Here is a 24441-nt window from a genome sequence, read left to right on the forward strand (position 1 = left end):
TTCCAATGAACACTCGGGACTGATCTCCTTTAGGATAGACTGGTTGGATCTCCTTGCAGTCCAAGGGACTCTCAAGAGTCTTCTCTAACACCACAGTTCAAAAGCATCAATTCTTCGGCGCTCAGCTTTGGAGAACTTAATATAACTAGAGAAATCATTAGGCACTGTGGGCTGTGTGTGGTAGGAGACGCCTTCTAATGGGCAATTCCTGCTGGAGTCTGCAAACAGTGATGTGTCTCTAAAATTTGTATCATATGGCATTATGTCTTACACTCCTTTCAAGATTTGAGTGCATGAAGGTGCCAGTGTTAAATCTGTTGATTAAAAAGATGTACAACATAAGAGTTGTGAGTTAAGTTTTATTTGGGGCAAAATGCTGATTGCAGCCCGGGAGATATCACCTCAGATAGCTCTGAGAGACTGCTCCAAAGAAGCAGTGGGGGTAGGTCAATATGTAAGATTTTGGTGAAGGGGTGTGTGTGTGTGTGTGTGTGTGTGTGTGTGTGTGTGTGGCTCAGTTGTGTGTGTGTGTGGCTCAGTTTGTGTGTGTGTGTCAGTTGTGTGTGCGTGTGTGTGAGAGTCGCTCAGTGTGTGTGTGTGAGAGAGAGAGAGAGCCGCTCAGTTGTGTCTGACTCTTTGCGACCCCACAGATTGGGGTCCCACAGGCTCCTCCGTCCATGGGATTTTCCAGGCAAGAAAACTGGAGTGAGTAGCCATTCCCTTCTCCAGGGGGATTTCAATGCAATGAAGCACTCATTTTATAAAAGGGTTTCTGCTAGTCAGGAGGAGCTGATATCATCATTGAAAGGATTTAGTGCTTTTCTAGCTATGAGGAGATGCAAGGATTGGGATCATGAAGTCAGTTCCTAAAAATATCTGTCTAAAGACCTGTATTACCAGTAGAGTGCTTCACTTTGCACCCTGAATTCCCTTCAGGGAACATTGAAGGTCAGCAACTGCAGCAGCACTGGCAGATGGCAAATGGCCTTGCTGTTCAGGCACTGGCAAATGCTCTTGACAATTGCCAATTTGTAGTTGACAAATCCAAGAATGGTTTCAAATAGATGGTGCTCTGTACAAATCAAAGGGAAAATATTTATTTTAGAATTATTTTGCTGCCTCATCCCATTCACTTAGAAAATGGTTACCCTCTTATGTTTGTATTTCATCCATGTTTATAAATTTTACAACTCGGTGTAATTACAAGTTTTTCCTTTCAGCAGTTTCTCGTGTTACAATACTCCGCCCACTCTTCCTTCATTTTTCTTTCCTGGGTGTGGTTAGCCTCCAGGCTCTGGTTTGAACAGGCCAGGGTTTGAATCCTGCCTCTAGTTCGCTCACTACCTGCCACTTCTGGCACGTAGGATAGTAAAAATACCAACTTCATGGGATTGTGAAGGTTAATGGGATGTAAGTTTCAGTGCTCCACAATTGGTAGCTATCGTTTTTTAGTTTACCAGGAGAATCCTTGATCATGAACAACTCATTGCCTTAACCTTTCTCCTGCTTCAGCATATGAGATGTGCCTCTGCAAACCAGTACTCCAGGTGCAGTAGGCGTTTGGATCTTGACCCCGTATCTAAGGCTTTTCTTCCTCTTTCACCCATTTCCTCCTCTTCATGTGCTCCAGGCAAAACAGGGAGGCTGGGTTGAAGCCACAACGGGCTGGACGGAGGGAGTACATGACAGGTTCTAGGCCCGCAGGGTCGTTGTGGCCTGTGATCTGAAAGAAGGGGTGTGGAGATGGGTGGAGCAGAGCGGAGGAGGTGCACACGGGAATGAGAAAGAAGAAACAACCAATTTAGGTCCTAAGTCCACCTAGGCAATGAGCGTCAAAAAGAGATATCTCTTCCATCCTTCTTAATCTCTCCTCGGGAAGGAGGACAAACGCCTAAGGAAGCCCCCACACGACTCCTCTGAGCCCAACCCCGCAGGGGGCCCTTAGGGAACTCAAGATCGAGATTAGACCTCCGAGCTGCCTAGATGGCCCCGGAAGTGCGCGTCGAGGAACCCGCGTTTCCGGTCTCCCTGGAGGCGGTGGTGGCGGACGCTGCTGTTCTCGGCCAGCTGAGGGCGTGAGTGTCCGGACTGGGCCCGGCCGGCAGTCCGCGGGGCGGCGGAAGAGGGTCGGGCAGGGGGGAATCCCAGTGGGACCGGGGTGGGGCGTGCTGCCGGCCGGGCGCTCCCCGCGGCGGGGCCCAGCCTGCCTGCTGGGAGGACAGGGCTCCTCCGACCGACCCCCGGCGGGGAGCCTCTTGGGAAGCGGCACCTACTGTTTCCCCTACATCTGTCCCCTCTCGCTGTCTGTCCTGAAGTGGCTGCCCCTCCCCTGTGTCGGGTTCTGAAGACTTTTTAGAGAAGACCTTGGCCTTGGAGCGGCACCGGGGTTTGGACCCAGCCCATGGAGAAGACGCCCGAGCAGATGTCCCTGGATTCCCCGTGTCCATCCCCCGAGCAGGAGCCTCGAAAGACCACGGGTGAGGAGCTGACCTAGCTGCTTTCTATTTCTCAAATTTGTCCTTTCCATTGAGGGCCTCAGATCAAATGGACATGCTTAACCGTGCACTTAGAATTATCCTGGTGCGAGACACTGATTTTTTTTTTTTTTTTTAAGCTAAAGCTCTGTTACATGTAAATGAAGCCTATCACATGTAATTGAAGTAAATATTTCTTCTCTTACTGTGGAGCAGACCTGCAGCAGCACTGTCCATGGCCCTAAGTCTTTCGGATCTGTCATTCCAGCACCTGTTAACTTGCTTGGCCTTTGAGAGGCTAAGTGAACTGTTGTGTAGATTAAGTGAATGGACCCAGCCAAGTGTGTCCTGTATCCCGAGTACCAGGAAAAGACTGGGCTTCTCTTGGCAAGCTGTCTTTCATCATTAGGAAAGATACATTTTCCACCCAGGATATAAACTTCAAGTGAGTGCCCTGACTGTGAAGTAGACAGGCCAGCCACCCGCTGATGGAAAATGAGATTAAACTGTAGACATCAGCATTTAAATTTTAATCTGCCATCCCCCCCATTATCTGGTGTGTGTGTGTGTGTGTGTGTGTAGCACATGCATGTGCGTGCTGTCATGTCTGACTCTTTGTGACCTCATGGACTAGCCTGCCAGGCTCCTGTCCATGGAATTTTCCAGGTAAGAGTACTGGAATGGGTTGCTATTTCCTTCTCCAGGGGATCTTCCTGACCCAGGGATCAAACCCAGGTTTCTTGTGTCTCTTGCATTGGCAGGCGGGTTCTTTACACCTGGGAAGCTGTATCTGGTATATGCTTGGCCTTTTAAAAAAAAGTGGATTTGGATTATTTAATTGAGGGACAAGGGCTTAGATAATCCACAGCATGGATTTTGAGAAGTTTATGTTTGGGAGACTTTATTTTACATGTTTAGCTTCTGATTCTGTTTTAGGCTAATTTTTAACTCAAGTATTTATTGAATTGTTATTATAAGGTACTGAGACTAAGTTCGAAGAAAACCTAACCCCTGCCACCAGCTTAGAGTTGAGTTGAAATAGTTATCTATGAGAGATTATGGGATAACAAACAGTGTGGAAGTTCACAAGAGGAGAGCTTTGTCAACTGAGTATTGGCCCTGGAGGCCTTAGAAAGTCATATGTTTGGCCTTGAAAGAATTTAGAGTAAGAAAAAAATCAAGTTTTAGGTCAGAAGGGATAGGCTTTTACCATAGGCTCCTCACTGGTCATCTTTCTAAGATCAAGTGCCTTATTTACCTTCCTAAAATACTCACTTATTTATGTTAGTTTACAATGCCTACTGTATACAGTCTATTCTCTGTAACCTGGCATTCGGGTCCTGGCATTCAGGGTCCTCTGCAGCATGATCTGAACCCAGCTTTAAACATTGTCTCCGTGTTTCCCCATACAGGCTCAGCCAGACTGGTGTGTCTGCACAAGGAGAAGCCAAAAACACTCTGCTTCACCCGCTGTTGTGCCTTTGTGTCCTTTTTTTTTTTTTTTTGTGTGTGTGTCCTTTTTCTGCATCACTGTTGCCTACATCCTCTACCTCCCCAAACCACGCACATCCCAGCATCCCATGCATGACACCTTAGTGCAGGGCAGACGCCTCCCTCAAGCTCCGGAAACAGACTGGTGGCTGCCAGGAAGGAAACACACACATACTAGAGATGTTTACATGGAAGCCTTGGTGGTTGATGCAGCAGTAGAGGTGTAATCACCTTTGTTCCCTTTGCTCTCATACCTCTTAAAAAAAACCTGCACCACTTGCTGTTATCTTTGTAACTGCCATTCACTTAGCTCAGGGCATCGCTTTTACTCCATTGAAACTGATTATATCCAGGTTGCCAGTAGCTTAACAAATGAATCCATTGGACACTTTTTTTTCCTTCAGCCCTAATTTTTTTTTGACCCCTTAGTATTTTTATTGACATGATTGCTCTTCTTTGAAACTCTTGTTCTTTGGTTTAGGAAGCACCATTTTCTCCTGATTCTATCTCTTGCCTTCTCAGGGTCTTTCCCACTGCTGTTTGTCCACCTGTTTCTTTTTTTGTTTTTGGTCACACCATGCAGCTTGTGGGCTCTTAGTTCCCCGACCAGGGATTGAACCTGGCCCCTCAGCAGTGAAACCACCTGTAGCAGGTGGAGGTAGAAAGTTGAATGGAGAAGGAACTGTGTGGGGAGATAAATGTTCAGGGAACAGTTCGGAGTAATTGGAGCCCAGAGTAGACTGATAGAGGATGACTGTAAAGGCAGAATGGTGTAAGATCATGGAAGATGGACACCAGGCCAAAGAGTTTAGATTTTGTTTGGCAGAAATTGAGGCACATAAATTTGCTTAACAGGAGGCTAGCAGAGGAGTGTTGCAGATCAAGGAAGAGATTCTGGTCTGTTTAGTGTGAGAGGTGATTAGAATCTGACTTGAGCATATTTGCAGTAATAACAGGAAGGCAGGGGCAAAAACTCAAGCAGTACGTCATAGGTAGAAGCATCAGTATTTGTTTACTGAGTGAATGTGGAGTAGAGAAGAGAGTCACTGGTCACTGTCGCCTCGTCCTTTTTTTTTTTTTTTTTATTTTGAAAAATGTTAAAGCTACAGGAGAGTTGAAGAATATTATACCAAGTACTCACACATCAGAAGTGTATGTGCCAGTTTGGGACAATCGATCTCAAGAGACTGGTATGACAGCTGCCACTTGGAAATCTTGTTTTTAATTGTTGGAGATGCTGTAGCTGGTTGACGAATACCGCCCATTTCACCGCCCATCTCAGCAGATGGTAACACCATCCCTCCAGCTACTCAATCCAGAGGGAGACCCCTGTTTCATACCTGTATCCATCAGTCAGGAATCCCATCCGTGTGACTGTCAGCATTTCTCTCCAGAGTCCAAGTACTTCTTACCACCTCCTCTGCCGCCAACTTGGTTCACGTCACCACCGTCTCTCACCTGGACTGTTGCCACAGCCTGGTTGGTCGTCCTGTCTCTACACTTGCCTCCCCACAGTCTCTCCTCAGCATGGCAGCCAGCATGATCCTGTTGAAGTGTCAGATCTTGTCTTCTTCTGGTCAGGACCCTTCAGTGGCTTCCCATCTCTCTCAATGAAAAACCTCTTTGCAAACCTGTGGCCACAGTGGCCTGTGTTCTCCGATCCTCTTTTATGTCTCTGACCTCATTTCTCACTCCTCTCTCTCTCGCTCATTCTGCTCCAGTCACACTTGCCTCCATGAATACCTGGTGCCTTTGCAGTTGCTGTTTGTTCTATTTGTAATCCTCTTTCTCAGAAATCTTTATCTCCTTCAAGTCCTTGCTTAAATGCCATTTTCTTAGTCTTCCTTTGATCATGGTATTTAAAATTGCATCCCCTTTGCCCACTCTCCCAGGCACTCTAATCTTGTTCCTTGCTTTTTTGCTTTTATAGCATCTTTATAGTCTTTTAATGGTATGTAATTTGCGTAGTTTGTTGTCTATCTCCCTTAGTAAAATGGAAGAGGATTTTTTTGTTTTGCTTATTGACGGATCTCAGGGTCTGGAACTGTACCTGGCATGTTGTTGGTGTTCAATAAAATGTTCTGAGTGACTGTTACGTGACTTGAGGAATATTTCAAGGATCACCTTCAGCTTCATGGAGGAGGTGATGTTGAACAGGGCCTGAGAGCAGTGAGGTTGACATTCTCAACCACGTTGGGCAGTGGGCCAAGAAAAAGGCACCTTGTCTAGAACGTCACAGCCATCACATGTTGTGACGAGAGTGGTTCAACAAATAGAAAAGAGGCTTCGTGTGGGAGAAGATCAGAATGAGGCTGGAAAAACAGGCAGAGGCCAGATCAGGAAGATGGAGAAGAAATCTAAGTCTCTCTTTGCTCCCTCGGAGCTTGCAGTCTAACAGGTAAGTAAACACATGTGCAAGGGGACGTACAAACAGTAAACCAGCAATCCATTCCCACCTGTTAGAATAACTGTTATCAAAAAGACAAGAAATAACAAATGTTGATGAGGATGTGGCGAAAAGGGAACCCTCCTGTACTGTTGGTGGGAATGTGAATTGGTGTAGCCATTATGGAAAATGTTATGGAGGTTTCTCATAAAATTAAATATAGAACTACCATATGATCCAGTGATTCTACTTCTGGGTATTTATTCTGAGGAAATCATTACCATGAAAAGATATCTGCACCCCCAAGTTCATTGCAGCATTATTTACAGCAGCCAAGACATGGAACAACCTAAGTGTCCATCAGTGGACAAATGTGGAGTGAAACGTACTCTTTCTTTATACACAGTGGAACATTATCCAGCCATAAGAAAGATGAAAATAATGCCCTTGTAACAGCATGGATGGGCCTGGAGGGCATTATGCTAAGTGAAATAAGTCAGAGAAGGACAAACACTGCATTACCTCACTTGTGTATGGAATCTGAAAACTCCAAACTCATGCATACAGAGAACACATTAGTGTTGCTGAAAGTGGGGTGTGGGGAGTGGGAGAACTTGATGAAGGGCATCAGAAGTACAAACTTACAGCTATAAGGTAAGTAAGTCCCAGGAAGCTAAGGTACAACATGGTGACTACAGTTAGCAATACTATATTGTCTATTTTTGAGAGTTGCTTATAGAGTAGATCTTAAAAGTTCCCATCACACACACACAAAATTAAAACCAATATCCCAATGGGATGTATAGAAGAGGACATATATGGAGGTGGAGAACAAACATAAATATGGTTCTCTGATATCAGATAATTATTAAATTACTTAAAGACAATGACCATTCCCTCCTAAAATCTGGACTGCATGTGTTTTACTTTGATTGCTGATGGAAATGATACTACATTGGATATTCCTCAGCACCCCCTTCTTCCAGAAAGATTACTCTAAGCAGAGGGCCTTCTTTCTGTAACATAACTGCACTACAGTCAGTCATATTTAATAAGTAAAACTTAGGAGGAGAAACATACAGTTAACAGATGTTTTTCCATTGTCTCCCTTAGATAGAATTAGGCTGCAGAGTTGGTTTTTGTTGGTTCTCTTAGAAATAGATATGAAAGAGATATGGAATAGAGCTGAAGATAGGGAAATATTTCTTACTACCTCAGGCTTTATACTTTAAGCATTTCCTCCTATTCTCCCCCTCTCTTTATCAAATCCTCTCAGTTGGCACCATTTCTTTAAAGGTTCCTCTAAGGTCTGAGTATGTCACATTTGTGAGTGAGCATGTGAGCATCTGTATGTGGAGAGAGCAGGAGTGAGGAAGGTGCTGGCGTCTGGTTATGGGAAGTATCTCCTGTTACCATGGTGACAACCCACGTGGCCAGGGTACCATATGGACAGAACCTTTGTGTGAAGTTCTCTTTGATTTATCTGCTCGGTCCCTGCCTCTCTCCATTCAGAACCCCCAGCATCACCCTTCCTGTGTTCTGAGAAAAATCTCACTTTACCCAAACTCTGTTTTCCTATTCTGCTAATTCCAGTGTACTCGTCTGATGAGGTACTTCATATAAATCCTCACTTTAGTTTATTCACCACTTTCTCCAAATCTGCTCAGCCTGTATCTGTTTTTTCCCCTGTATTTCAAGGCCATTTTTCATACTTTTTTGAACCAAATACCCTGGAATACTTTAATCATCCTGTTTCCCACCGGGAGTTTTTACTGTTACATATACCTTTTTTGTATTTTCTGTCAGATGGTGAGACCTGGACTGAGGATCAATTAATTATAAAGCAGAAAACTCTTGAAGTAGGGACACGACCACATGAAGGAGATGAATGTGAACAAAACAAACATGAGGGACCCTATGAATATGGACGAAACTTCAGTAATAAGTCAGACTTCATCCAGCAGTCATATGTTCTTATTGAAGAGAAATCTCAAATGTGCAACGTTTGTGGGAAATTATTCAGGCGGAATGCATACCTTACTCAGCATAAGAGAATCCACAAGCAAGAGAAGCCTTACAAGTGTCGTGAATGTGGAAAAGCCTTTGGCCATAGTTCAAATCTGTCTCAGCATCAAAGAATTCATACCGAGGAGAAACCCTATGAATGTGATGAGTGTGGGAGGGCCTTCCGGCGCAGCTCACACCTCATCCAGCATCAGGTCACCCACACGGGAGAGATGTCTTACGTGTGTAATGAGTGCGGAAAAGCCTTCGGCCGGAGCTCAAGTCTCCTCCGACATCAAAGAATCCACTCTAGGGAGAAACCCTATAAATGTACCGAATGCGGGAAGGCCTTCAGCCAGGGCTCACATCTAACAGAACATCAGCGAGTTCACACCAAAGAGAGACCCTACGAGTGCAGCGACTGTGGGAAAGCTTACAGTCGTAACTCACACCTTGTTGAACATCAGAGGGTCCATACAGGAGAGACTCCTTATGGCTGTAACGAGTGTGGGAAATCTTTCAGTAGGAGTTCACTCTTTTTCAAACATCACAGGATTCACACTGGAGAAAGACCCTATGAGTGCAGTGAATGTGGGAAGGCCTTTAGTTGCAACTCCTACCTCATTCAGCACCAGAAGACTCACAGTGGAGTAAAATCTTCTAAACAAAGAATGTGGGAAAACCTTCAAGCACAGTTCATACCTTATTCATCACCTGGGAACCCATACAAGAGAGAAACCATAAATGAAGTGAATGTGGTAAAGCCTTTTGTCTGAGTTCAGCTCCGACATCAGAGAACATCAGAGAACTTGCACTAGGGAGAAAACCTTTGTCTGTAGTGAAGGTAGACCGTCTTCAGTCATAGTTCACCTTTTACTAAGATCTGAGAAGCCACACAGTAGACAAATCTCTCATGCATTCAGTGCATGAGAACCTTTAGACAGAGTTCCTGCCTTACTCAACATTGGCCAGTTCACGTTGGGGGAATGGTGGGTATGGGAGAGCCTTGCTGTGTGTTGGAAGGGGGTGTGAAAGGGGTAGAGTAACACCATGGAGGGGTGACTGAAATGGAACCTTTAGTTTGCACTACTTTTTATTTGATCTTGAGGATCTACATCAGAGGGAGATTCTATAGTCATCCTCTGAAAACGGGATGAGTTAGGTCCACTCCAGGGAAGAACAAATCAGGGGGATTCAGACTCAGGGATCGGGAAAGCAGCAGGATGACCCTTGAACCCAATAGTTTCCTTCTATCTTAACTGTCCTGTTGGTTGTCACTGTACATGGAAGTGGCTCTTGGGTTTTCTGGGGCCACCATTTTCGCTCCTCAGTATCCTGCAGACTACTGAATCTCTTTTTGTTTTATAAGTCATAGAAGCTTTAAATAAATGGGCCAGTTTTCTAAGCCAAATAATTTCTCAGTATCACATGTCATGGGCTTTGCTATGTGCAGAATCCAGGAGACTGAACCGCATGTGTCAGACTTCCCCTTTCTTCTGTTTTTCAGTCTGCCTGGGCTCTAGGGGAGATTCTTGGGACAGTTATAGGGCAGAAGAGAGGCAGCAGTGATTTTTAGCTCACATGTGGTATTGTTGCTGATCTGTTGACTCACCTCACTGGGGCTGGGCCTGAAACTAGTCTGCCTTCCCCTGGATTCTTCTTTGCCTTTATTGGGTCAGGGGTGTGAGTGTGTGTGTCTGTGTGTGTCTCATCATGGTTTTCCTTCTCTGATTGAATTCTAGTCATACACATGCTTTGCTGTCATACCCTTAAATTTTTTTTTCACCAGTTACTGTTATCTTTGTAACTGCCATTCACTTAGCACAGGGCACTGCTTCTGCTCCATCGAAACTGATTATATCCAGGTTGCCAGTGGCTTAGCTAATGAATCCATTGGCCACTTTTCTTCAACCTTGGGTTTTTTGACCCAGGCTAGATGGAAGGAGTGGTAGGGGGGACCTTTGCACTGGTAGTGGAACCAGCTGTTGGGTGGGGACCCTATGAGCCTGCTTATTGATAGGTTCTGGTCGTGTTATATGCAGTAAAACTTCGGTTTGGGTAACTTGGGTTTTCCCTTTAGAGCCTGGGACCAGGGAAACACAGAACCCAGGGGAGTCAGCTCACGGGCTCTCCACCAACCCTTCCAGCCGACAGTTCCCTCCTCCCTTGTCTGTCTCTCTACTCTGGACCTGGGAAAGCACGAAAATGCTTCCTGAGGACATGATACTTACATACACTTCCTAAATTTCTGATATTTATGTACATTTTCTCAATTTCTGATCCTGGGAGGGGCTGGCTTGGCAGCCTCTTGAATACAGCCTTGGGCCCCCCGCATAGAGGCATTTCCTATGCTCTGGTTGAAGAGGTAAGAAGAGTCTTTGGGCAAAGGAAGATAGGAGGAGGAGGAAGACAAATTTCCACAGTGGCACCCAGAAGTGACTGCTTTCATCCCCACAAAAGCCCATCACAGCCCTCAGCTTGAAATCAACAAGACCCTTCTCATCCCAGCTCTGCCCACCGACTTCTCCAGCCCTCTGTGGCCATCCCTTCTGCCAATCATTCTGCAATTCAGGGACACAGTATTTTTCAAATGTAGGTCAAGAGTCACTAGGGCGGGGGTGGGGGCATAAAATTAATTTATTGTAATGAGTTGTGACCAGCAAAGGGTAAAAAAAAAAAAAGGAAAAAAAAAGTAGGCAGAACTAGAATTGACTAGAAAACATCCATCATAAAGGTAAGTCAGACTTTTGTCCTGTTTGTGCACAATGGGGCATATGTACCAAGTACAACGCACAATAGTTCTCGCTGGAGAGCAGGTAAAAATCTTTGCACGTTGCAGTCCCTGTTTGGGCATAAGATTCTGTCTAGAAGGGCCTCCTTGGCACGTCTTCCCTTGGACTGAATTGTTCTCACTCTGTATTTCCCACAGCATGGTCTACTGCTTTGTGCACTGGTCACACTTTTAGAAAATGATTTATCAGTTGCCTGTTGGTGCTAGCTGCAAGCTTGGTGACGGCAGGGACTGTGTGCGCCTCCCCTGACATCTGTCATTAGAGAAGGCACTTGTGTTGAGTGGCTGAACGATAAACCCAGGTCCAGGTTCTGGCTGTGTGTGTTCTCAGACAAGGTCTCTTTGTTTTATCTGACTTTTTATCTGATTTACATACAGAAAACTTGAAAGAATAGACTAATGAACACCCTATATATCCTCCACTTAAACAGTATTACCATTTTTCCATATTTGCTTTCTATTTACGTGTTTTTTCCCCCCCGAATCATTTGAAAGTAAGTTTCACCCTGAGTATTGGGTTGGCCAAAAGTTTGTTCAAATTTAATCTGAACGAACTTTGTGGCCAACCCAATACTATGGCATGCTTTTCCTAAGAGTCAGATCATTCTTGTACATAATCACAAGACTATTAACATACCTAAGAAAAAGAATTAAGTTCCATAATACCATCTAAAATGCAGTCTGTATTTAGATTTTCCTTGGTTGTCCCAAGAATGTGTTTTATAGCTAGATTATTTCAAATCAGAAAAAAAAAAATCAAGAGTCACATTACATTTGGCTTTATATCTCTTTAGATTCTTTTAATCTAGAGGAGTCCCACCGTTTTTTTGTTTTTTTTTTTAATGACTGACTTCTGGAGGAGTCAAGAACAGTTATCTTTTTTTTTTTTTTTTAAGAACAGTTATTTTTTATAACTTTCCATGAAATTGATTTCCTTGTTTTCCTGAGGTGGCGTCAGCTTCCTCCTTACCCCCTGTATTTTCTCTCAACTGGAACAAGGTCTAGAGGCCTGATGATCCACTTCTGGCAAGAGCACCTCACAGGCAATGCCTCCTTCATACTGCTGTCACCTCAAGAGGCACATGACATGAGATTATTCTACCCCAACTAACACTGTTTGTTTACCGGCTTAAGGGAGTGACTGCCAGATCTCTTCTGTATAAAGATATGTGTTTCTTTTGCAATTAGTAATTTGTAAGGAGAATAAGCTTCAGCACCATGTGAAGAATCTGTTCCTCCACAGCCTAATGTTTTTAGTAATTGTCCATGATTTTTTAGCAACCATTCATGTGATAGTTTGGACATGTTCTTAACCAGGGGCTCAGTTTTTCCATCTGTCGCCTGGGCATAATCATACCAGTGATTTGGATTTGCTGTATAATGACATTTAAAAGTGTGACAGGGTGTGTATGAAGATGCTGTTACAGTCTGCCATAATTTCTCCCTTCTTCTGAGAACACCATCCCTCTTCCTTTTTAGAACGTTCTTTCGCTACTCTAGATAAGTGGTCCTACATGATCTCTCGTGGCCTTGGCCTGCAACTGCTTGGAGTGAGGCTTGGGTTCCCAGCCAGAGATTGTGGTAGCACCAGATCATAGCCACTAGACCAGTAGTCAGTGACAAGGCCCCTGACCCTTTGGCTTTGCAGAAAAGAATTCCCACAAAGACAGAAAATAGTGAAACAAAGTATTAAAGAGGGGAAAAAATACAGTATATGTTGATAGACTCAGGGAGAGAGAGAGAGTCAATGAGTGGCCCCCTTGTGGCAGTTGGAATTACTCTTATGGGGCATTTCTTCCGGTTTTCCTTTGGCCAATCATTTTGATTTGCCTGGTTCATGTTTGGTACATCTCAGGATCCTCCCGTGTGTGCACACGCATCTCTTAGCCAAGATGGATTTTACTGAAAAGGCATATGGATAGGGAACATCCCTTGGCATCACTCCCCTTTGGCCTCCAAGGAGCCTTTTCTGTGCATGTGTGGTCAGGGAGGTCTTCTGACTTCAAGAAAAGAAATGTGTCGTCTGGGCAGGGCCCAGCCTCCTCCCTTACATATCCTGCTATTCTTGTCCTGGAGTTTCTGTCCACTAGGAATGAATCTCTAAATCACTTTACCCTGGGGGTCCCATCTGCCTCCTTCCTCAAAACCTTCAACTTCTTAGATTATCCTACCTGCTTGGCCTCTGTGGTGCACAGCTGATGCATCTTCTTTGGCCAGAGTGGAATAAGCTTGTGACCAGAGCTGAGTCAGTCAGAATCCCTGGGGAACTGGGAACCAAGTAGGGGTGGGAATAGGGTGAAGAAAACATTCTTTTTCCTGAGGGTGACTAAAAGTGAGGCTGTGAGTCTAGAAGTTGACTATTTTCCTTGCCACCTGGAGAAGAACAGCCTCTGGGGTGGAGGGATCAAAAGCCATCTCTGACAGCAGGGCAGAGAGGTCTCCCTGGCCTGGCTCCAGGCCTTCCCAACTGTACTCTGCCTTGCCCCAACTAAGCCAAGAAAGACCTGTCTTGTCTGAGGCCTTACAAATTGGGGTCTGAACCTCATGACAGGTAGAATACTGATTATACAATGAGCCCCTCACATGATGCATGTTAGACGCTTCAGTCATGCCTGACTGCGACCCCATGGACTGTAACCCGCCAGGCTCGTCTGTCCATGGGGTTCCCCAGACAAGAATACTGGAGTGCCGTTTCCTTCTCCAGGGGATCTTCCCCACCCAGGGATCAAACCTGGGTCCTCCACTTTGCAGGCGGATTCTTTACCATATGAGCCACCAGGGAAGCTCTGTTTCGCATGATAGATAATCACCTCTCACATGTTAGGTGATTCAATAAATTAATGGTTCATCAGCTCTCATCCTTTCCTGTTGTCTTTGAATATGTGCCTGCTAGCAGAGAGGTGTGTGGAGGTGCCAGACACGATCGTGGTTCTTAAACGTCTTACTGAGTTACAAATGCCTTTCCTTGCTGAGCTTAGGCTCAAAGCATGGGGAGTTGGTGATTTATCCAGCTCCAAGTGTGGCCCCTCTTGCCACACAAACCAGCCCCCCAGCTCAACCACCAGGGCTAGGAGCTAGAGTGCCTCTTCTTGGAATAGACTTTTAAAACCAGCCCACCTTGGGAGAGGTGTAGACAGCCTTTTAAGCGGAGGGCAGAGGACTGTGCCGGCCAGGGCCGGGTGGGGGTTTGGGGGTGTGCCTGAGTGCATGCGCAGGGCAAGGGAGGGGAAAAGACTGGGAATGGGGGGGATGGGGAGTGAGCGCGAGGTCCGCAGCGCATCTCCCAGCCCCTCCCAGCCAGCCCGCTGGAGAAGTCACTATGATCATGCCCTTTTCACAGATGAGGAAACTGATGCCCAGGAAGAAGAAGTAACTTCCCCAAGGGCACCCTGCTGGTGATGGCAGAGCTGGCATTCGAATCCGGTGGACTTCAGGGTGCACCCACTCCCACCCCATTCTGCGTACCGGTGAGCAAAGCCTGGACCGCAACCGCCCGGGAGGCCAGGTTCCCGCAGCTGTGGGGCCCCGAGGGCTGTGGCTCGGTGGGCTCTGTGGGGAGACCGAGCATCCTCTCGCTGGCCTGAGGGGCGTGGGCAGCAAAGGAGGGTCTTGCTGGCTGCGCCAGCAGCCGAGGCGGGTGTAGGGACTGGAGACCGGTGGGGAGGGGCGAGTGGAGGTGGAGCCTCGGGTTGGGAGGGGAAGGGCGTGGAGGAGGTCCCCCAGGCCAAATATTACCCTTCTGTTGGGAGCCGTGGGGCTGGATCTGGGGCCCAATGGCCAGGTCAGGACCCATCTATGGGTCTGGATAATGTCACTGGGGCTTGGGGGCCACTGAGGACCGCAGAGGGTCGTCCGTGGAAAGGAACCCCTCACCCAGCCTAAGTCACTTTAAGCCCAAGTGACCTCAGATTACTGGCTGGTGGGACAAGTGGGGAGTGAAGCCCTCGGGGGTCCAGACAGTTCCCTTCCCGGTTCCAGCCTGGGATACACTTACCTGAGCTGTGCGGCACCTGGGCCGGTGACAGGGCTGCACTGGGGCTGCGTACTGGGGCTGGGCGCTGGCGCGCAGGGAGACAGACTCTGCCCGCAGGAGCCAGGCCTGGCGGGGCACACAGCGCTTCCAGTCATTGGCCCTTTTCAAAATAATTGAAACGTCAGTGAGAGTAGAGGATAGTAAGTTCGTTTTGTTTTGAGTTCTTGGCAAAGTTACAAGTTGGCAACCCTCTATTCCCGCCCCCCTTCTGTCTCCCTCTCCTGTACTTTTGGGAATCCCAAACCCAACTGCCGACCAGTGGTGACTGGTGAAGAGCTGAGGAGACGGGGTGGCCGTTCAGGGTTGTGGTCCCTGTGTCCACTCTGACTGACTGTGGCATCCTGGACCAATCTGTTCTCCTTTCCACATGTTTCTTCATCAGTACAAAAGGATCTGCAAATCCGTCCGTGGTCCTTTGAGTCTGGCTTATACCAGTGTGTCCTAGATTGTATATGTCCCTGGTGCCCAGTTGTCCAGAGCCAGCACGGAGGGCAGCTCCATGCAGAGGCTGGCTTAGCCTTGAAGAAAGGCCCGCAGGGTCCTCCTCTCTGGAGAGCAGCTGGGGCGGGCCAGGGGACAGCTTGGAGTCACCGCAGGTGAGGAGGGGAAAGCACTGTACTGCCTGACAAGTTTATGTGTCTCTTCTCCCCAGTAGTTACCCAGAGCCTGCAAGTTCCTGTCTTTTTTCATCCCTGATTCTCCCCGTTGGCCTAAGATGGGCATGGGGCACCCAGTAAGTACACAGTTCATTTTTATGGAGTGAATGGATAATGGATGTTGGCTGGGAGAGTCCAGGGAGTAGAAAGGACCAAGTTGAGGTTTGCAGAAGATGTGGGATTTAAAAGCCTTAAAGGGGAAGAGACCTGCTTGCCCTCAGGAAAGAAACCCAGGCTGGAGATGCTTGGGGTGACTATGGTGTTCCAGGAGTGGAGAGAGTCACGGCGGGTGTGGGGGCAGGAGGGTGGGTGCTTTAGAGACTTTATGAAAGAAAATTTGAGAAGGTGAGGACGGTTGATGAGGTGAAAGTGTGGGAGAAACAGAGGAGCCAGCACGAACTCCAGACTACAGTGTGGGTGACGGAGCAGGTGATTGAAATAGGGGGGACACTGAGGTCAGTTTAGACAAGTTGAGGTGCAGAGGGGTGGGGGTTGGGGATAGGAAGGGACTCAGAGCATCAGTTGAAAATGTCCAGGGTACTCCATTCCCTGCAGAGGACGGGATCAAGGTGCGGCCATGACTCCTACCTGGAGAGCTTTAGAGCCAGGACTCAACTCTCTCTGGTCCAGTGACTTCATCCTCTTAGAGTGAAGGAAACCAAGGCCCTGAAGTTTGGGTGACTCATCAGTACTGCCCGGAGGGTGGAGAGATCTCAAAGGATAGCTTTGCAGAGAGGGCAGGATAAATTTTTCAGGTGGGGAGAAGAAAAACTGGGGAACGACAGAAAGAGGAGAGTGCTTTAGAAATTTCTCAAGCGCTCTGACAGCAGTCAAAGAGGAACAGTTGTTAACTCTTCTATAAGTAGTGGATTTCCTCTGCCCTCCGGCTAGTTCTTCTGTTGTGCTCAGGTGATCTCAAAGCCTCAGAGATGCTCCTTGCGCCGGCTGCAGTGAGGAGTCCGCATGGGGGCCTCGGAGGGGCCCCAGTGCCTGGGCACACACGGGGGCTGAGAGGAAAGGGAAGTCCCTCACTTGCTGTGTGCAGCTGGGAAGCTTGGTGCTGCCAGGCACAGTCTGCTGAGGCAGCGGAAGCAAGGGCTGTTGTCTTGGGGTGTCCCCGTCTCCCTTGTCCTGTCCTTCTGACCTCCGGATGCCACCTTCCTGCACTGCCACATGGCTATGGTCATCGGGGGCCATCCGGACAGGGCCCACCCTCGCTGCTGCACCCAGGCTTCCGACGAACCTCCTCTCCTCCCCCTCCTTGGCCCTCTCCACCTTATTCGTCAGGGCCGCCAGACTCGGCGAAGGCAGAGAGGAGGCTGACTAGGTGAATCTTTAACCAAGCACCTGGGCCCTAAGCACTGTGCTTGACACTTTGTTCGCAGCATGTTACTTGGTCCGCCCAAGAACCTCAATGGGCAAGTGTTATCTCCCTTTTCCAAATGGGGAACCCAAGGTCCTGAGAGTTTTAGTGAGTTCCCCGAAGCTACCCAGCCAGTAAGTGATAAAGCTGGGACACAGTCACGGCTTCTACAGCCAAATCCAGCCGGTGCTTACCTTCCATATCAGAGGTGTTCCTTCTAGGAAGACATCCTTGATGACAGCTGGTGGTGATAGAGAAGTTATGAGGGATCCTTAACTGAGGGGCTCAACCTCCAAGCCTAGAGGGAGCCTAGGGCTTCAGGAGTGTCTATGAAACTCTAAAACTATTTTTTAAAGTTTCTGTGTGCTTATTTTCTGCTCATTTTTCAGCAGAGGACCAGGTGGACCCCTGTCCATCTAAACCCCAGGTCCTGAGGCAAGAGGGCCAGTCCCTGAGTAAAGGCACTCCAGGCCCTGGTTTTAATACCTGCCTGGTCCTCATTCTGAAATCTCCAAGGGCAGAGAGCAGCTAACAGCTGACTGGAGAGGCTCTGTGGCCAGTTGTGGGGGGTGGGGGGTGGGGGGTGGGGGGCGGGGGCTGTTAAACAGAACTGAAAGATTAGAACTTTAGAGCTGGGAGAGGTGGAAATTTTACCAAGGTGGAAATCGAGGCTCAAAGAAGGGACCCCACACACTCAAGATCGCCCAGTAAGTTAATGAGAGAAAATGTTTTCTCTGTTGGTTAGGCCAGCTGAAGGTCTGTAAGGTTAATCAAAGCAAAGCAAACATTTCCCGAGTCCCACGTCTGCTGACATGTCTGCGGGCATCATCTCCATCAGCTGGTGCCGCGTGGGACCCCCTCACTGTTCCTCTCCCAGGTGATGCTGACGATAGAGGACAGAGACGTGAAGGGCTTCACCTGGGCCATAGCCCCTGCCTTGACTTCCCTGGGCTACCTGCTTATCCTGCTGGTCTCTATCTTCCCCTTCTGGGTGCGGCTGGTGAACGAGGAGTCCCAGGAAGTGTTCTTCAGTGGCCTGTTTGAGAACTGCTTCCATATCAAGTGTTGGAAGCCTCGACCCTTATCCAGTATGGAGGCGGGGATCGGGGAGAGGGAAGTGGGGCCAGCTTGGGGCTTGGGGGGTGACAGAGGGCTGCTGGGGGCAGATAGAACAGAACTGAGCACGACTGAAAGGACATGTTCTCTCAGTCTCTTGGGGTTAGATGAACGTAGGCAGCCGGGAAGGTGTTAATGATGTGTGGTCTACCCATGGCGGGGTCGGAACCTTGGTCCCAGTCCACGCTTCGGCACCTGAGGCTGGCGGGCCTGCACCCTCTGGGCTGAGTGCCGGGGGGCCAGCCCACTCTCCCTCCTGCCCTCCCCCGCAGTTTACATCATCCTCGGCCGAGTCTCCCTGCTGTCCGCCGTCGTCTTGTCTTTCCTCACCACTTTCATCATGGTGTCCTTTGCGTCTCAGCTCTTTCCGAGGACCCGGAAGCACAATTTTGTGTCAGCCTTCATCAGTTTCCTCACAGGTGGGGAGCAGCAGGTGGGCCCCAACCTTGGGGAGGGGCCCAAAGATGGGGGGTGGTCTCTGTCTGAGATCAGGAGAGGGACTTTCTAGGGCCCCCCTCGTCTGTTTCCATCTCTGTGAAGTTGCCCAGGGCACAGCCTCCCCCTCCTTGGGGCTCCTCCTAACTCTGCACTTCCAGAGGGCACATCCCTCATCACCTTGGCTTGGCGACATCTCTCTGGGGATCTTTCCCATCATCTCTGTCCTAGCAGCTGTCCTGGAACCTGGTACAGAGTTACAGTATAATTGAAATATAGACTATAAACCAAATACAAATGTTTCTTGGATGAACGAATGGAAGAGACCATCTCTGCCCTCTAGAACCTTCTAACTTTAATAGGCTGACCAAGGCCCTGCCCTGGGAAGCTCCCATCGGATGGAGGAGGTGGAACGCTCACAGTGGGAAAACCAGGTTAAGTGTCACCCAAAGTGTCACACCCAGGGGCCCATCTGGAGTCAGCCCAGGGCACAGGCACAGAGGGTGACCGGGAAAGAGGTTTCTGGGAGGCGAGGCACACGGGCAGGAGAAAGGAGCCTCACGCAGGTGCAGGAAGGCTGGAGCGGGGGCAGGAGGAGACCAAGGGGGTCTGCCTGTGATCCCGCAGGGGCCTGTGCCTTCCTGGCCTTGTTGCTGCACGCCCTGGAGATCCAGAGTCTGCGGATGAAGCCCAGCCCCCCGCAGTTCTCCATACAGTGGCCTTACTACGTCCTGGGCTTCAGCATCCTTCTGTTCATGGTGGCTGGTGAGTGATCTGGGGCTGGCGCCCTCTCCCCGCCCTCTGTCTGGATTCAGGAGCTGTGGGTGCTCTAGAGCTGTGCTGCGCGAAGCCCTAGTCACATGTGGCTGTTGCCGCTGTTGAGTCACTCAGTCGCGTCTGACTCTTTGTGACCCCACGGATCGTACCCCGCCAGGCTCCTCTGTCCATGGGATTTGCCAGACAAGGATACTGGAGCGGGTTGCCATTTCCTTTGCCAGGGGATCTTCCCCACCCAGGGATCAGACCTGGGTCTCCTGCATTGCAGGCAGGTTCTTTACCAGGGAAGCCCCCACATGTGCCTATGTAACTTTAATTAATTAACATTGAAATAAAGTTAGAAATTGAGTTCCTCGGTCACACTAGCTACACCTCACATATTCAAAAACCACATGGTTATGTGCCTAGTGAACAGTGCAGATGCAGAAGGTTCTGCTAGACAGCTCTGCTCTAGGGCCTGCCTCAACTCTGTCCTCCACCCTCACCCTCCCCACTCCCGTCTTCCTTGACTTTAGAACCAAACTTGCACGTTTCATATGCTCCCTTACACCATCCTGGTTCCTAAGTCTTTCTATCCCTATCTTTCTAGCTTGAAATCTGTGATCTTATTCCTCACTTGAATCCCTTTTTCTTTACCTATCATCATCATCTAAGTTCTTCATCCCATCTAATTTTGTCCCTACTCCTCATCCTCTTCCCACAATATTAACTTGACCCATGATCATAACCAATTTAGACTAGATTTTATTATACCTTGAATATATAACAAAGGATATATCTGTAAGATAAAAGTAATTATAAACTGTACGCCTGTATTTACAGCATATATTTAAGAACTAGCCATCTTTTGTCAAGTCCATTGTTTAGAAGTTACACCCTTATTTTATGTACCGCTGAGAAAGAAAAGATTGATGCCAAATATAATTCTAAGGCGCTCATAGCTTGTAAGGCACATCTTTATTTCAAGATGTTAAAGTGTGGGGAAAATGGGCTTGTTAAAATTAATGAAACATGTCAGAATATTAAGTATTTTCGAAGCTTTCCCCCTACCATCTGGCTCTTCCTTCTCTCACCTTCTCTATCCTCAGGAATCAATTATTTTGAAGTTTTTGCCAGTTATGTTTACTACATGGTTATATATCCTTAAGCAATGTATTATTTAGTTTTGCATACTTTAAAACTTAATATGAGTATTATGATACTGTATTTTTTTTCTGGAATTTGCTATGTTTGATCGATATTATACTCTCGAGATTCCTCCATATTAATATGAGGAACTAAGCTTCATTTATTTTTACTACCTTGAGTATTTAATTGTGTCAACTTTCCAGTAGAAGGAGCATGGTATTTTTCTATGGGAGAATTTTTAAGATAATGATGCAGTTTCTTTAATGATTCTATGACTATTCAGGTATTTTATTTCTTCTTGAGTCAGTTTTGCCAAGTTATATATTTCTTTATACATTTTATCTAAGTTTTAAATTTTATTGACAAAAATATTTTAAAAATTTGTTCTGCATCTGTAGTTGTGTCCTTTTTCATACCTGATTTTTCTGTTTTTTTCATTACTAAGTTTGTCAAGGGTTCATCAGTTGTTTTAGTCTTTTCAAAGAATCAGCTTTTTAGCTTGAAACAAACCTTCTTGTTTGTTTTCTACCTAATTAGTTTTTGCCTCTTATTTTGAACTTCCCTCCCCACTACTTAATTTTTTTGTGTGTTTATTTTTCTGTTCCTTTTTCAACTTCCTAAATCAGAATCTAAACTCATGGATTATTTCTTCTTTTCTAAGTAGGCATTTAAAGCTTTAATCCCCATCTAAGAATTGCATCTTTATCTGCAGCTCTCATTTTGATATGTAATATTTTTTGTTGTTCAATTTCAAATGTTTTCTTGTTCCCCTTATTACTTTCATCCATGCATTATTTTAAAGTATACAATTTGGTGCATGAACTGAAGCTGAGGAGTGATCTTTTTCAGCATTTCTAGAACATTTTTTATCTCCTCCTTAATATCTTTTTTCCCCTTTTTGTCCTTTGTGGAACCACCAGGAGGACTTCTATTAGACCTTAATACTCTATCCTGCATGTCTGTCAGTTTCTCTTTCATATTTTCTGTCTTTGTCTTTCTGGGCTGCATTCTGAATAATGCATCTAGCTACAGCCTTCATTTTTATCCATTCACTTTTTAGCTGTGTCTGATCTATTTAACCTAGCCTTTAAATTTTTATTTCAATGAATCTATGTTATAACTAGACGTTGTATTTTCCTGTAAATCTCATCCTATACTTTTTCCTTATGTTTTAAATCTCTTTTCCAAATATATCTTTATTATACATGTTAAACATACTTACTTTATATTCTGTATCTTATAAGTTTTAAAGTTGAATCACTTGCCTCTGTTTCTACAAGCTCTTGCTTGTGGTGCCTTGTTCCTTGCTATGTTCTGTGGGTTTTGACTGTGAACTCATTTTCCTTGAAATTTTTTTGGGAAGATCTTTGAGGCCTGTATTTAAAGTGTTTTCTTAAAAAAAGGATTTGCATTTGCTTCTGCCTGGTGCCTGGGTGCACAACAACTACCCTAAGATCCCAATCAAAATACTTAGGTACTATGAGTCTAGCTGCAGACCCACATAATAGCTAGCCTGTGCTTGTGAATTCTGAGTCCATGCAGGCAACTTTGAAGTTCAGTTTCATGTGGTTGACTCTTACTAGATCCCCTCATTGCACATAGGACCTGGACTTTCCTTTTTATTTTCTATGTCCTGAATGGCCAACTGAATGGAAACTCAGGGTCACCTGGGTTGAATAGATGTCTCCAAGGTGAAGCCTAATTGTGTGTTTGCTTAACTCTCTAGATTCCTGAGATCATTATGGTTTTGGCTTCTGAAAATGTCTTATTACTCTGATGCCAGCTTGATGATGTATTTATAAATAGGTTTTTGAAGAAATGTTTAGAAGTTTTGTTTAGAGGGAGAGTATCTCATTGATTGTAAAGCTGGAAATAGAAGCTGTGTTTTATCTCAGTCTCAGCTGTGATGCAGCGTTTCTTATCCAGTCAGGATATCTCCATTTGCTCCTTACTAGTCACTCTCCCTTCCTTCCTTCCAGCAAGATTCAAAACCTACTGAGAATTGTGAATGGGTTGGGCATGAAGAGGCCTGGACTTTGTGTTTGACCTTCCTCTCTGAAACCTGGTTTTCTTACCTATTAATGGTTAGACAATTGCTCAGATGACTTCTAGCACTGGCCACGGTTCCTTGAGTTTATCCATCTATTTGTATGCTTTGTCCATCAATGTACTGTTTTGCCTTATATTTCTGTAAAACTCTAAATTGGAGGGCAGGTGCAGACCAGAGGAATCGGGTCAGAGGAGGGAATTTCCAACCTCTGGGGCACTGAGCTTGATACACATTTTCTCTCTCCTGACTCAAACTTTTGCTGTGACCCAGGTGCCATCTGCCTCATCCAAGAAATAGCCTGCCCTAGATGCCATTTGTTGCCCATTTCTCAGAGTACTGAGGACACCCAAGAGATCTCGTACCTGGAAAACCTGGATAGTCTGGGAGGAGAACTGAGCTCCACACAGAAGGAGACGCTGCTGAAGGAAGAAACCATTATCTAGACCCAGTCTGTGCCCTGCCCTTCGTCAAGCAGTGCGACTGCACACGTGTCAGTGTGTGTGGGTCCTCAGTCTCCACCAGTCTCTGCTGTGTTTGATGAGGCTCTTGAGTGTCAAGTCAACCCCTCCCTTCCCCCTACTCACAGTGATTCTATCCTGTGTGTGTTTGATATTTGTTAAACATTTTTTGAATTCTTCCTGAGCTTTCTGAGTGATTTTTTTGGACAAGTGTTTTCAATAAAAAGAGGACTACCATCTGTTAATCCATACCTCAGAAAACACACAAGGGAATTCCCTGGCAGCCCAGTGGTTAAAACTCCACACTTCTATTGCAAGGGACACGGGTTCCATCCCTCATCGGGGAACTAAGATCCTGAGTGCTGTTCGGTGTGGCCGAAAACAAACAAAACACCAGCTTGCAGCCTAGAGGGCAGGAGGGGAGGGAAGAGTATCAGGAAATGACCAAGTGATACAAGGTTTTGTAAAATAAAAACTGAACAGAGTATAACCACAGCAGAAGGTGTTTGAGATAGTGACATTACAAAGGGTTCCCAGACAAAAACTGTGACCCAGTACAGGGAAATTTTCTCACGTTTGTGTTGGAGGGAAGGGCTGGGAGTGGTAATAGGTGGAAGCTTCCCTGACACTGAGCTCCCAGGTCTGGGAGTCTGAACCTAACAAGTCTATGCCTTGGGAAAGAATAGCTAGGTTAGCCAATTCACACATGGGTACTGAGCCTCTCACTAGAGCCAGAGGCCTCCTATAGGCAGCTCTACAGTTGCCCCTGAACAGTCTTGAGGTGCTTTCATACTGGGGAGCACTCTGCCTCCCAGCTAGGCTGGTTATAGCTCGGGAGTACACATGCCTTGGCCTTCTCAGATGGAGCTAATGGTAAAGAATCCATCCCTGGGTGGGGACCATCCCTAGGAGGAGGAAACGGCAACCCATTCCAGTATTCTAGACTGGAGAACTCCAGGGACAGAGGAGCCTGGAGGGCTACAGTCCATGGGATCGCAAAAAGTCTGACATGACTGAGCAACTAACACTTTCACTGGCTTCTGGTTGCCTCCAGGTCATCCATCACCCTAAGTACTTAGCTCAGCTCACCTGCTCTAGTGGTTGTGAGGGTGCGGGGAAGCCACAAACCCCCACCACTCGCTGGGCTCCTCATTGTGCTCCTTATGCTGGGGCCACCTGACCTCACTTTTGCGTCCACCCAGCAAATCTGAGAAACCTGTGTGCAGGTCAGGAAGCAACAGTTAGAACTGGACATGGAACAACAGGCTGGTTCCAAATA

At 46.8% G+C, this 24441-nt stretch overlaps 1 protein-coding gene across 9 annotated transcripts; it reads left to right on the forward strand.

Annotated features, from left to right (window-relative positions):
* The first annotated feature begins 573 nt into the window (after positions 1 to 573).
* Positions 574 to 23341, forward strand: TMEM225B (transmembrane protein 225B). Of its 9 annotated transcripts, none has more exons than XM_065923865.1 (7): positions 2120 to 2477; positions 14487 to 14613; positions 15835 to 15912; positions 18076 to 18286; positions 18587 to 18733; positions 19377 to 19514; positions 22975 to 23341. In XM_065923865.1, the coding sequence occupies exons 2-7, from the start codon at positions 14545 to 14547 to the stop codon at positions 23145 to 23147; spliced, it is 816 nt and encodes a 271-aa protein (XP_065779937.1). In that variant the 5' UTR covers positions 2120 to 2477; positions 14487 to 14544; the 3' UTR covers positions 23148 to 23341. The 9 variants fall into 9 exon arrangements, 5 of the variants coding, with proteins under 5 accessions (XP_065779937.1, XP_065779941.1, XP_065779940.1 ...); XM_065923869.1 differs by having other exon boundaries at positions 2464 to 2477; positions 15832 to 15912; XM_065923868.1 differs by lacking the exon at positions 2120 to 2477 and adding an exon at positions 9093 to 9113.
* Positions 23342 to 24441: the final 1100 nt, after the last annotated feature.

Source organism: Muntiacus reevesi, chromosome 2 (genome assembly GCF_963930625.1).
Source record: "Muntiacus reevesi chromosome 2, mMunRee1.1, whole genome shotgun sequence".
NCBI classification, from domain to species: Eukaryota; Metazoa; Chordata; class Mammalia; order Artiodactyla; family Cervidae; genus Muntiacus; species Muntiacus reevesi.